The sequence below is a fragment of the Emys orbicularis genome, chromosome 6 (genome assembly GCF_028017835.1).
Source record: "Emys orbicularis isolate rEmyOrb1 chromosome 6, rEmyOrb1.hap1, whole genome shotgun sequence".
In the NCBI taxonomy this organism is placed as follows: Eukaryota; Metazoa; Chordata; order Testudines; family Emydidae; genus Emys; species Emys orbicularis.
In genome coordinates, this window is record NC_088688.1 from 87,683,073 (window position 1) to 87,697,724 (window position 14,652).

Here is a 14,652-nt window from a genome sequence, read left to right on the forward strand (position 1 = left end):
GTCTCTCTAATATCCTGGTGTTGTGAGAAAACCGGATTTGACGTAACTTGCAGCCATCTTGTGTACGTAGCGCCATCCCCCGCCTAAATGGAAGCGAGGACACCACATAGCAAGGACAAATTATTCCTAAGGCAGACAGAACAAAACCAGCTGTACACTGCAGTTTTACTGAGCGTGATAAAGTGAAAGGACAGATTCATGAAAAGAAATATGGGGAACTGACTTTGAAATTTTTTTGCTGAAGCTGCTTTGCTAATAAGGAGAATAATGAATTGTTATTGGCTATTGAGAGAAACAGTTACCACTGCTTTGGGTTCTGAAAGCGCTGGGTAACTCTGGGACCAATATGGCAACATGTAAGATAGTTACAGAGAGACAAACCTCATAACCCCTAAAGTTTATTTTTTGTGTTCTTTTTATTAATTAGTAATAGTGTTACTGTTATTAAGCTGTGCAACAGCTTGATCCTCATCCTAATCGTTAGTTAATGTTTCACTTGTTTTAAAGAGATGGCTATCATTCTCATGGTATTTAAGAGATAATTTGGCCACAGTTGGGCCCAAGTGCGATCTGAGGCCCCAGTTCAGCAAAATACTTAAGCATATGCCTAACGTTAAGCACAGAAGTAGTCACACTGGCTTCAATGAGGTTATTTCTGTGCTGATAGCTAGGTATATGAATAAGTACACCTTGCTGAAACAGAAGTCACTCTTGCCCTAGAAATCTGTCAACATTGTGATAACCTCGCTACAGACCAATCGAGTATCAGTTTTCAGTAAGCCCTCAAGGTAGTATTTTTGAGGTATGGAGTAGGATCAGCAGAGATTATGACTATTTGTTTAAGTGTTATTGTTTTGGTTATCAGGGCCGGCTCTACCTTTTTTGCCGCCCCAAGCAAAAAAAAAGCCGGCCGACGAACTGAATAGCCAGAATGCTGCCCCTCAGAATGTGCCGCCCCAGGTACCTGCTTCCTCTGAAAGTGAGTGGTCAGAAAGTTTCTCAAAAATAGCTGAACCATTTTTTGCTCAATGAAGGACCAAAAATAAAATACTTTCACTATTATAAAAATTCTTACAGCTTAAAAAAAAATAGCCACGAGCAGTAAAACAACTGGAACTCAAACAATAAAGTCCAGCAGAGAAATAGAGGAGAGGCTTTGAGTGTTCTAGTGAAAGTTAGTTTTGATCAACAAAGTTATAAGCCTTTGAAAAAAAGTTACACGCTGCACATCGACTGAATATAGTCCAAGCTTTTTTCATACATTCAGAAAGCGTCCAACTCATGGTTAACTTAGCTACACACTGAAAAAGTAAGTGAAGATAAGAAATGTGAGAGACAGTTCTGCAAGCTCTGCCTTATTCACTTCATGTGTTGTTGGTGGGCTGGGAATGAACCAAGGGTATTTACTGAGCCACTTCTTGGGGAGAACCTTAGGTGGCTAGACTGGACATTTCCACATTTTTCAGAGCTTAATGGTGCAGTCTTAGCTTTGTATTAACAGTGTGTTTGAATTGTACATTATGGCATAAGTTATAAGGTACTTACCTTTTTGTTTGTTTGTTTGTTTGTTTGTTTGTTTGTTTGTTTGTTTGTTAAAGAAGACAGAAGGTGGAGGTAGACTTCCACATGATGAGTGCACTTAACATACTACATGAAGCTTCTCTGACAGCATGCCAGATTTGTATTTACACTTCAGTATTACGGGATGCAACAAAAAATCACTGAGTATCATCAGAATGTAGAAGAACCAATTTGAAGCTGTATTGTAAGCAACATTACTTACATTTTAAAATGATAGTCTTTATTTACATGCTGACATTGCATTAAACCAAACCCATTCCCACGCATTAGCTGCTGGCTCTGTTCTCTAGAATTTGTGTTGATTTCTATACAGATGTAGTGAACATACAATACTGTACATCTCTAACATATTGTGACTTATAATTTAAGCCATGATCCGGAAAATTTACTATGAGGTTTTCTGGTAGGTTTTGGGATCTTGAATAAAACCATCATTTACTCCTGAGGAGAATACTGTGGCCAGTGTTTTAAGAGACAGAAAAGCAAAACACTAAGCTACCTACTGGCCTGTAAAAGTGCCCCGCTATTCAGCAATACACCCGCTTTTCTGAGTTTATCTAACCCATCTCCATTTCCGAAAACCACCTCTCGTACAGTACTTCTATCTCCCCAAGTGCATTGAAATACCAACACACAACTTTCAAGTGCTTTGGGAAGCATACAGAACCTCCCTGCTTATGTAGAAAGTCGGTTTCTTTTCAATCCATTAAGTTCCTCTCCAAAATAGAAACAAGTTTGCAGAAAAAGCTTCATCCTAGCAGAAGCTGTCCCCCACGAGGGGTACAATCAACCTTTACCCAAACAAAGGGTATGTCTACACTACGAGGGTATTTCGATTTCACTTAAATTGAATATGTGGAATCGATATTGCAAAGTCGAACTTGTGTGTCCACACTAAGGACAGTAATTCGACTTTGTGAGTCCACACTAACGGGGAAAGCGTCGACATTGGAAGCGGTGCACTGTGGGCAGCTATCCCACAGTTCCCGCAGTCCCCGCTGCCCATTGGAATTCTGGGTCGAGCCGCCAATGCCTTCTGGGTAAAAAAAAAGGGTCGAGGGTGCTTTTGGGTAATTGTCGTCATCCGTCTGTCACTACCGCCCTCCCTCCCTCCCTCCCTCCCTCTCTGAAAGCGCCGGCGGGAAATCAGTTCGCGCACTTTTCGGGTCAGTGACAGCACGGACGCCACAGCACTGCGAGCATGGATCCCGCTGCGACCATCGCTGCAGTTGTGGCACTTGTCAACGCCTCGCAGGTTATCATCCACCTTTCCCAGAGGCAGATGCAGATGAACCAGGCGAGGAGGCTACGGCACCGCGGTGAGGGCCTGAACTCTGAGAGGGGCACAGACCTCTCACAAAGCACGGGACCCAGCTCCGAGGACATCACGGTGACAATGGGTCATCTGGATGTTGTGGAACGGCGATTCTGGGCACGGGAAACAAGCACTGACTGGTGGGACCGCATAGTGCTGCAGGTCTGGGACGAATCCCAGTGGCTGCGAAACTTTCGCATGCGGAAGGGGACTTTCCTGGAACTTTGTGAGTTGCTGTCCCCTGCCCTGAAGCGCAATGACACCCGGATGCGAGCAGCCCTGACTGTCCAGAAGCGAGTGGCCATAGCCCTCTGGAAGCTTGCAACGCCGGACAGCTACCGGTCTGTCGCGAACCAGTTTGGCGTGGGCAAATCTACAGTGGGGGTTGTTGTGATGCAAGTAGTCAACGCAATCGTCAAGGTACTGCTCTCAAAGGTAGTGACCCTTGGAAACGTGGAGGTCATCATAGATGGCTTCGCCGCGATGGGATTCCCAAACTGCGGTGGGGCTATAGATGGAACTCACATCCCTATCCTGGGACCGGACCACCAGGCCAGCCAGTACATCAACCGAAAGGGCTACTTTTCAATGGTGCTGCAAGCAATGGTGGACCACAGGGGACGTTTTACCAACATCAACGTTGGATGGCCGGGCAAGGTTCATGACGCTCGCGTCTTCAGGAACTCTGGTCTGTTTAGACGGCTGCAGGAAGGTATTTACTTCCCGGACCACAAAATAACTCTTGGGGATGTGGAGATGCCTACAGTGATCCTTGGGGACCCAGCCTACCCGCTAATGCCCTGGCTCATGAAGCCCTACACTGGCGCCCTGGACTCTGAAAAAGAACTCTTCAACTACCGGCTGAGCAAGTGCAGAATGGTGGTGGAGTGTGCTTTTGGACGTCTCAAGGGGAGATGGAGAAGCTTACTCACTCGCTGTGATCTCAGCGAAACCAATATCCCCATTGTTATAGCTGCTTGCTGTGTGCTCCACAATCTGTGTGAGAGCAAGGGGGAGACCTTTATGGCGGGATGGGAGGTTGAGGCAAATAGCCTGGCATCTGATTACGCCCAGCCAGACAGCCGGGCGATTAGAAGAGCACAGCGGGACGCGCTGTGCATCCAGGAGGCTTTGAAAGCCTGGTTCCACAGTGAGCAGGGTGACCAGTGACTTTTAAGTTTCTGTACAGAGAAGCTGAACCTGCCCCCGTTTCTTTACCCAGTTAACGATGACTATCCTCTCCAGTTACAGACCCCCTCCACCCCCTTCCAAAAAAATAAATTCAGTTTTATTTTGTTAATGAACACCGTTGTCTTTATTACTGTTTTCGCGGGAATGTTTTAAACCTGGAACGCAGACTGTGGTGGGGAGCGGGTGTAGTGTACTGATGCAAATGATCCTTCTAAACTCCAGGAATGACAGGATTCGCAGTGGCGGACTGGTTGTTTCAACGGAGCCTGCCAGCCCTCCTGAGCGGGACTGCGTGTATGTGGGGGCTATGTGACTTTATGGCGGGGGGAGGAGGGTTACAGATCCCCTGCTGCGTGGCTCTGTGATCCAGGACAAGGACCGCTGCATAACATCTGTAACTGCCCTCCCCCGCCACAAAGTCACAGAGCAACCCCCCCTCCCCCCCCCCCCACGCACAGAACATGAAAACCACCTCCCAGACTGACCAGGGTAACTAGTCACTGCACTGTGTATGTGCCCTGCTGCTGGACCTGCCCCCGCCTCTGTACCCTGCTAAAGGTGACTGTCCTGTCCAATTACCAAGCCCCTTCCCCCACTGCAGACAGACTCTCCCTCAAAACAGCATGACTGAAACAGTAATGAACAAAAACGTATTTTTTATTAACAACCACACATGAAACTGGGGGGTGAAACTTGGACGGGGGCTTGCTTGAGGCGGCCAGGAAAGGACTTTTCAAAATTTTGGGGAATGACAGCCTTCTGGTGCTTGAGCAGTCTGCAGGGGTGGAGTGAGAGTTTTCACGGACTCTTCCGCCCCTCCTTCTTTGGACTTTGGGCGAGGGGGGTATGGGACTTGGTGGCGGGGGAGTGCGGTTCCTGATAGACTGCAGCGGGGCTCTGTCCTCCTGCCTCCATTCCTGCAGAACATCAACAAGGCGCCGGAGCGTGTCCGTTTGCTCCCTCAGAAGTCCAAGCAGCGTTTGAGTCGCCTGCTGGTCTTCCTGCCGCCACCTCTCCTCACGTTCCATGTGTGTCCGGTGCATTTGGGACAAATTCTCCCTCCACTGGTTATGCTGTGCTGCCTGGGCTCGGGAGCAGCCCATAAGTTCAGAGAACATGTCCTCTCGCGTCTTCTTCTTCCTCCGCCTAATGTGCGCTAGCCTCTGGGAGTGTGATTCCAGGCTGGGTTGGGAGACAGTTGCAGATGTGGCTGTGGGAATGAGGAAAAGGCAGTGAATTCCTCCGAAAGATAAATGTAGTTGTGAATCAAGAACCTTGATTCACAAGAACCTAGTCTTTCTCTGTGAACAAGACCATGAACCACACCTATCACATGCACACTCAGGACAAGGTCAAATTTTCGAACCTCGCCTTCAGTGCCTGGGCTTTTGCACTGCCGATCTGGGAACCGGGGCAGGACACGGTACTCTCTGTAGCAGGCAAAGATGGTAAGCCGTAGACTTGTTGCAGATTAAAACTTTAGGAGTACCACTGGCCACCTTTCACATTGAAAGCACTGCCAGTCTGTGCTGCCAGCAATCGGCCAAGCAAGAACTCTGGCCCTGTCCCACCCCCTCACGGATGTGCCAGGGAAAGATCTCTGGATGCTGACCCTCTCCTGCCCCCACCGCGTGGCTGTAAACCAGTGGTCACAGTTCTGTAAAGGAACTTGTTGCAAGCAGTCCCAATACTAACAGTCCCCTACCTAATTCAAAGCAGGTTGTCATGAGCGACATTACTCTGATGAGGATCCTGGACACCGAGATCCAAAGGATGCTTCGAGAAAGCATGCAGAGACCGGGGCCCTATGCCGCCATGATATGCAAGGCACTGATACCAGAGTACCTGCTTGTCTCCTGGCGCGGGAACGTCTCGTACTTTGGAGGACCAAGTAAAGCCGCTCTCCCCAGGAACCTGATGAACAGGCTATCCCTGTAAATAGTTGTTACTGATTATTTAAGTGCCCAGGGGGAAGAAATCATGAATCAAAGATTGTTATTAGTATTAATATTCAAGTTTTGTAAAAAATAAAGGTTTATATGTTTAAAGCACTTACCGCTTGATCCTTCCCCTGAATCTGTGTCCGGGTTACATGCTGGGGAGGGTTGGTAGGGGATCTCTGTAAGGGTGATGAAGAGCTCCTGGCTGTCGGGGAAATTAGCTTGGTAAGCGCTGCCGACTGCCTCGTCCTCCTCATCTCCTTCCTCATCTTCCACGTCCGCTAACATGTCCGAGGAACCGGCCGTGGACAATATCCCATCCTCAGAGTCCACGGTCAGTGGTGGGGTAGTGGTGGCGGCCGCACCAAGGATGGAATGCAGTGCCTCGTAGAAACGGGATCTGTGGGGCTGGGATCCGGAGCGTCCGTTTGCCTCTTTGGTCTTCTGGTAGCCTTGTCTCAGCTCCTTGATTTTCACGCGGCACTGCGTTGCATCCCGGCTGTATCCTCTCTCTGCCATGGCTTTAGAGATCTTCTCATAGATCTTTGCGTTCCGTCTTTTGGAGCGCAGCTCTGAAAGCACGGACTCATCGCCCCACACAGCGATGAGATCCAAGACTTCCCGATCAGTCCATGCTGGGGCCCTCTTTCTATTCTGGGATTGCACGTCCATCTCTGCTGGAGAGCTCTGCATCGTTGCCAGTGCTGCTGAGCTCGCCACGCTGTCCAAACAGGAAATGAGATTCAAACTGCCCAGACAGGAAAAGGAATTCAAATTTTCCCGGGGCTTTTCCTGTGTGGCTGGTCAGAGCATCCGAGCTCGGACTGCTGTCCAGAGCGTCAACAGAGTGGTGCACTGTGGGATAGCTCCCGGAGCTATTACCGTCGATTTCCATCCACACCAAGCCTAATTCGATATGGCCATGTCGAATTTAGCGCTACTCCCCTCGTTGGGGAGGAGTACAGAAGTCGAATTTAAGAGCCCTCTATGTCGAACTAAATAGCCTCATGGTGTGGACGGGTGCAGGGTTAATTCGATTTAACGGTGCTAAATTCGACATAAACGCCTAGTGTAGACCAGGCCAAAGTCTTTCCTGGTGTGAGACATAAAATATAGAACAGCAACAACAACAGCAAACCTTTTCTTTCACTAGGGGCATAATAAATATCATTCCCTCTATAGCACTTATTCAACACATTCTACTTCCTACTAGAACTGGGTTCATTCCACAACCTACCCCTACTTGTTTGCTTTTCCCTTTCATACCCTATGCTGGGTCCTGATTGTTTATGTAGCCCAGCTCCATTGGCTCCACTCCTTAATCCTTTTCTTTCTAATTTCACAACTCTGGAGAGCCAACAGGGAAACAGATGGTTCACTTGACTTTGCCCAAGTGGATCCAGGGCCCAGCTATCCAGGGCCTCATCATAGGACCCAGATAGGCAACACACCCAGTCACAATTTTTCACATCATCATACTTCAGAGTTAGGATTTGCTGACAAGCTGTTAACACTTTAGAGTGGAACTCTCAGTAAAAGGTTCATAATCTTTGTCACTTTTAACATAAACACAGTTCAAAAATGTATGGAATTCCTTTATCAAAATCCATGTTTGCATAGGTAAGGTTTCCTCTTTGTAAAATCTTGTGTCTCAGAGGATTACAAATGGAGGAGAATCTTACATTTTTCACAGTGAGACTGTTTTAGAACTTTTAAGAGCTAAATTCTGCTTTCTCTACTCCAGCAAAACTCACTGGGAGTTTCTTTCAACTAAGGCTTACAGAATTTGACTAAATAATAGCAAGTCCCTTCAAACTCAGCGCTTGTCCATATGAGACTTAGTTTGTGGCAAGCCAGGGTGTAAATCTATAGCGCACTACTTTGTCACACACCAAATTACCATGTGGACCCAGCTACTTTACACTAAAAGGTCCCTTTTGACCTACTGCTGTTTGAAACAGCCTTCTCTTTGAATCCCTACTTCTAAATGATCACTGTGGGCCAGATTCTGATACCCTTACTCACACTGAGTATGCACTGAGTACTTCTATTGATTTCAGTGGAAATACTTGAGAAGAAAGGAACTACTCAATGTGAAGAAGGGCATCAGAATCTGGTCCTACATGAGACTCCCTAAAACAGTGAGGTTTTATTCCTCCTTACCAGGAGACAGTGGCTCCTGTTAGGAATTTAATCCCAGGTACATTCTTTATCTGTAGTTGAGGGTTACTTGGAAAGGTTCCAAATATTTTCCTGCCTTTCAAAGCATCAAAACAAAGCAAAGGAATCACTTCCAATCTGATCCTTATAATTTGGAGCCCCAGTGATCAGTACAAACTAGGTGCATGAGCACCTACTCTTTCCATGTGGGAAGTGGCTTTTAGGAAAGTCATATGCATGTTCTGATTGATAACAAGCAGCAAAATCTAAAGCTGAATTTCTGTCTCTTTTTTTTAAGTGGTTAGCAATCATAATCTCTCTAGTGGGCAGCTTTTATGGATGGTTTCTCAGATATTATGTGAACATATATACAACATAAGTAGGGACAGATTGTGTGCTACCCTTGCTCACCTGCACAGGGGTGAAGTAGCACGCAAGAAACCTGGCCAATGTTAACATACAAGAAACCTGGCCAAAGTCAAGTCCACTCCCTGTGCTCTGTGGATAGCAGGGACTACTTGCTCTTGATCTCTGCATGGAGGTAGGTGACCAAAAGATGGTGAGGAGGGGTGGGAAGGAGGCGGGGTCGGAAGGAGGCGGCGTCATGTATTAATAATGCCTGCCCTCATACACACACACCACTGGCCCACAGAGTGGGGGGAATTCTATACCAGCCTAATCACGGATTCCAAATCCTTACACACACAACACATGCAGGGAGCAATACTGGAGAAATAATGAATGTCTGAGGCAAAATCTCACTAACACTTCTCTGGGATGGTGCAGTCCACAGCGCACCCTACTCAAGGATTGTGGCTACATGTCACAAAATAGACTTTACAGTACATGAATATTTATAAGTGCCAAATCCTACTCCCAGTGTAGTAGGAGACCACTTCAGGCATAATACTGTGACTATTGCACAACATGTTCATGACTGTTATATAAACTTGAAAACAGGGATTCTTAATCTGATCTGGATAACCTTGTAAATATAAACAGGAAGCAACAGAGGGTCCTGTGGCACCTTTAAGACTAACAGAAGTATTGGAGCATAAGCTTTCGTGGGTAAGAACCTCACTTCTTCAGATGCAACATCTCTGTTAGTCTTAAAGGTGCCACAGGACCCTCTTGCTTTTTACAGATTCAGACTAACACGGCTACCGCTCTGATAATAAACAGGAAGATTTATCTTGAACTTCTACTCAGGGAGACAAGTTTCAGAGGGGTAGCCGTGTTAGTCTGTTTCAGCAAAAAAAAAAAAAAAAGAGGAGTCTTAAGGTGCCACAAGACTCCACGTTGTTTTTACTCAGGGAGAGATTGTAAAAATGGCACTTTCTTACTCAGCAGATCAACTTACTGTCTGAATTCAGTCAGTGCTCTTTTCTTTTCAGGCAAAACTGTTACTTTGGTGAAAAGCATAATACACTGTGTAAGTGCTGTGTATTAAAACAAACTAAAAGCAGAGAAAAAAAACTTTTGGATTAATAGCTCTCAGAAAGTAACTCCCTACCAATTGCAGAGAGCGGTTTCTTCCCACCTCACCTGCTCCTGCTTTAAAAGCCATCAAGCTTTGAGGGGCTCCTGCTGGGATAATGAGCCTTTGCTGCATCCACTAATGTAGGATGGTGCATTAAGGTTAGAATTTTTGAAAGGGTGCCACCAACAGTTGTTGCTACTGAGAATTTGAAAACTGGTCTGAGTGCTCTTTTGACAATCTGGCCCAGGAGACACAATAGGCAACAGTAGCTGATATATGTGTTTTTAAGCACACACGTCTCTTGGAAATTCTGTCATGTGACAAGAGGGTTTTTCCTCTAATTGTGAGTTTTGCATTAATTGCCATTTTCTTTGTGACTTTGGCCACATTATTTTAACTCAGGGGCGGGCAAACTTTTTGGCCTGAGGGCCGCATCAGGTTTCATAAATTGTATGGAGGGCTGGTTAGGGGAGGGGGTCGTGGTCTGGCCCCCACTTCCTATCTGCGTCACCCCTCCTCCCCCCAGGACTCCTGCCCCATCTAACCTCCCCTGTTCCCTGACGGCCCCTCTGGGACCCCTGCCCCATCCACACACATCTGCTCCCTGTCCCCTGACTGCCCCCGGACCCCCGCCACCCCATCCAACCCCTCCTCTCATTCCTGAAGGCCCCCTCGGGACCCCTGCCCCATCCAACCACCCCTTCTCCCTGTCCCCTGACTGCCCCCAGAACCCCTGCCCCTGACTGCCCCCTGCTACCCCATCCAACCCCCCTTCCTTCCTGACTGCCCCCCGGGACCCCTGCCCCCATTCAACCCCCTGTTTTCCCCACCGACCACCATCCACACCCCCACCCCCTGACCACCAGCCTGAACTCCCCTGCCCTCTATCCAAACCCCCCCTGCTCCCTGCCCCCTTACCGCGCTGCCTGGAGCACCGGTGGCTGGCAGTGCTACAGCCGCGCCGCCCAGCTAGAGCCGGGCCACGCTGCCACCACCGCCGCTGCCACCACACAGCACAGAGACCAAGTCAGGCCGGCTCTGCAGCTATGTTGCCCCAGGAGCTCCCAGCCCCGCCGCCCAGAGCATTGTGGGGAAGGGGAGACAGCAGGGGAGGGTCCAGGGGCTAGCCTCCTGGGCCAGGAGCTCGGGGGCTGGGCAGGACGGTCCCGCGGCCTGATGTGGCCTATGGGCCGTAGTTTGCCCACCCCTGTTTTAACTGCTTGATCCTGCACCACTGAAATCAATGGGACTTTTGAAATTAATTTCAAGAGGTACAATATCAATCTATAACAACACAGGTTTAGGTTCTGATATACTTACACTGAGTAATTTCTTATTCCTGGAGTACTCCCATTTGAAATCAATGGGATTATTTGGAGAGTGTGATGCTTCTCAACATAAATTAAGAGCATCAGAAACTGGCCTAGTGTTGTGGGACAAAGTATTGTATACATTTCAGTCTTTAAAAAATTTCCCTTGTGGATATAGAAAGTTCAAATGCTATATATTGCTGTATTCTATACCAAATCCTGGGCCTACCCTCATTGGTACAGAAAATATAATGAAGGAATTTGGAACCTCATTAATGAATGTAAGATTGGGCAGAACAGATCACCAAGCACTGTTACTTTAGTAGAAGACATGGGTAATGAGAAGCACAGATGTCAACTACAGCGAGATTGTTGTCTTCATGGAAAACATGACTCACAGGACAGCTCTGGGTCTTGTCCTAGTCCACTGGCAAAAAGTGAGGTAGCTAAAATTAGCTGCGTTGCAGCAGAAAAAACTACTCCTTACCATATTAAGGTGCCCTCTTTTTTTATCTCTGTTGAATTTCCCCGATGTATGTCAGTTGTGGTTTGCTTTTGTACTAGCCAACACAAATAGGAAACAAAATGATCTGTGGTTCTGAATGTTTAGAAAACCTACACTCTGTACAAATGAGTCGGAGAGAGAAAAGCAGAGAGATGGAGAGATGCACAAATTAGGGGTCAGATTGTGGCCAGCCACTACATCGGTGCCCAAAGGGTGCATGGACTTTTCCTGCCTTTTTCCCCTTTGCAGGGGCCAGCAATAGTCTGGCCCAACAACTTTGTGGGCACTAGTTGCCTGAAAGGGGGCAAGAAGGTGAAAGGTGAAGGTGAGGCCACTGGCCTATCTCTCATCCCCAGATCAGTCAGAGAAGCTGCCTGGCACAGAAAAAGAAGCACTTTGCACCTCCTTCAAGCAGCTTAACTGTCTTAGGGTTTTATACTGCCACCCATCATGAGAGTATTTGAGTCCCTCCTATGTAAAATCAATAGCAATAGATAAATCCCTGTGGGACTTCATGGACTCTCTGGCACTGTCTCCTTTTTGGGGTAAAAGCTCTGCTTAGGGTATGTTGTTTTGTCTTTGTTTGGTAGTGATTTAGGGACAGCAGGAGGTGTCAGTGTTGTGTCACTCTTATGTTGGAAAAACTTTTTTCAAAGAAGAAGATTTTACAGCATTTCCAAAAGATTCTGGATTCGCCTGATCTCCCCTGGAAGTTTGCTCCATAGCCAGATCCCCTACACAAGAGTGCTTTCGGTCATGTGCCTTGTCCTGGGCTTTTAAACAGTGATGTAGCTACTATATCAGGCTGAGTTGCACCAGAGAACCCAGGAGTAACTCCTGCTGGGTCAGCCAGATTTCATTCTAGAGATTTATGCTGTCCCCTTCACCAAAGGCACCATTCAGCCCTAGGCACTGTTCAGCAAAGAGATTCTTTTCTTTTTTTTTCCCTCTTCCCTGAGCAATAAAGATGGTATCAGTCAAGTCCTATAACTACTGCATAGGTGCCGACTTTCTACATTCCCGGGGGGTGCTCAGGGCCACCCAGAGGGGAGGGACAAGTGGGGCAATTTGCCCCAGGCCCCGGGCCCCACAGGGGCCTCCACGAGAATATAGTATTCTATGGTATTGCAACTTTTTTTTATGGAAGGGGCCCCCAAAATTGCTTTGCCCCAGGCCTCCTGAATCCTCTGGGCGGCCCTGGGGGTGCTTGACACCTGTATCACCCCAGGCCTGCCCCCCACTCCAGCCCTGGAGCATTCATGGAGTCAGCACCTATGCTTACACTATCTTCCTAGTATAATATTCCAGTTACTCTAATTGAGATGATCACAAAGAAACAGAAATATCACTTAAACAAATCATTAATAAACTATAGTAAAGCAACCAGTATGAACAGTAGGGGTGAACACTATTGTATTCAAGCCTTTTGTTTTGCATTTAGGTTGGGTCAACAGAAGGCTCATTTGATAGTTCTTTTGTTCTTGTCCCTTTTTTCTCCTTTATGGTATTCAGCAACACTGTACCTGCATGTATATTTCTTCCCTTTTTTTTCTGCTGACAACATAACAAAACATTTCTTACTATTGAATTTCACAAGTATATTTTCATAAGTGTTTCACAATAAATGCAGTACCTTAATATTGCACTTTTCATGAACAAGAATAGAAGAAGGGGAAAGCACTTCCGTATTTTTTAATTAAATCTATGCAATAAACTAGCAAAATATCCCATCAGTAAATTGCAGTCTACACACAAAGTTCAGTAACTAATAAGACAAGGCAATATACATATAATCTGTGCTGTATTTCTGTTACAGTCATTTGAGGGGAGGTAGAAAGTTGCGTCAGCAAATCCAAACCAACTAAATTAAATTGGATTCCTAGGATCATTTGACTATCCTTTGTATGTAATGAAATTAACAAATATGTTAATGAATTCAGTTAAACAGAAGAACAGTAGGTTGGCTTACTTCTCTAATGAGCTTTGTGCTAATCTTTCCTTCTCCTTCTTTCGAGTTTCTTTATACTTCTTGACTTGAGTTTCCCAGAAGCCTCTTACAACAGAAATGTCAAATATTATCACCTGATGTCCCATGTTACTGACATTAAGCTTTTCCTGTAAAAAACAAGTGTATCATTAAGATGTCATCATAAAAAGGGAAGAAAACAATTAATACAAATATTTAATGTTCTGGTCCAGTTCCTTATAGCTTGCTTGGAAAAAAATGGACAAAGAAATATTAACTTGATTAAGTATCATCCAAAAAAAATATTTTTTTCTTTAATGATTCAATTAACAATAATAGTAATAATAACAGTTTATAAAGTTCCTGTCAATCCCAAATGTTCCTAAAGTGTTTACCAAATTTAGGCCATCATCCTATTGACCCCTTTTCATGCTTCTAATCCTTATTCCAATCAATGGGACTACTTGCACAAGTAAGTGTTCATCATGTGATTAAGGGCTGCAGGATCAGTCCCATTAGATACAGAAATCACTTCATCTACTACTGAAATGCAATCACCAATTTGTGAAAGGTGGCAGTTGTTTAGTAGAACATAGCAATAGGACCTCCATTTAGCCAGGTACGTCACATGCCTACTTTTAAGCAAGCCATTGAGTACAGTTCTGAATTGGAGCCTAAGCCAAGAAGTAAAGTATGCTGTGTCCAGCCAAAACTGCAGAGACAAATTAGATACAGGGCTATTACCTGCAACCTGCTCCTGCTCTTAGGGCTTGTCTACACTATGCAGCTTTTAGCGACAAGGCTGTGTCGACATGGCCTTGTCACTAAAAGTCAGCGTGTGTGAATGCTCTCTGTCGGTATTTTGTCGGCACTTTGGCCGACAAAATACTTCCAGCCCCGTGAGCGGTGTTCGCTTTGTCGGCAGGAGAACTGCCACTCACGTCGGCAAAACTTTTGTCTTTCGCGGGGGGGCTTTTTTGTCGACAATGTCGCAGTGTAGACAAGCCCTTAGTGAAGTCAATGGCTAGATTCCCATTGCTTTTAATAGGAGCAGTGTGGGAACTGTTCTCTCTTGCTCAGAGTCATTGCTGAAGATGTAATCATCTCAACTCCATTTTTTTATCATGAGATGCAGCTAATCTATCTATAGAGGGCTTTTGTTATGCCTACTTGTTCATAAAATGGTTCACTGAGCCAACATGAG

At 46.2% G+C, this 14,652-nt stretch overlaps 1 protein-coding gene across 1 annotated transcript in view; it reads right to left on the reverse strand.

Annotated features, from left to right (window-relative positions):
- Window positions 1-13,576, reverse strand: part of LRRC2 (leucine rich repeat containing 2) — a 70,580-nt gene extending 57,004 nt beyond the window's left edge. Inside the window, exon 1 of the mRNA XM_065406877.1 lies at window positions 13,452-13,576. Within this exon, the coding sequence (XP_065262949.1) occupies window positions 13,452-13,576 (125 nt within the window). The remainder of the gene's footprint in view (window positions 1-13,451) is intronic.
- Between the last annotated feature and the right edge of the window lie 1,076 nt (window positions 13,577-14,652).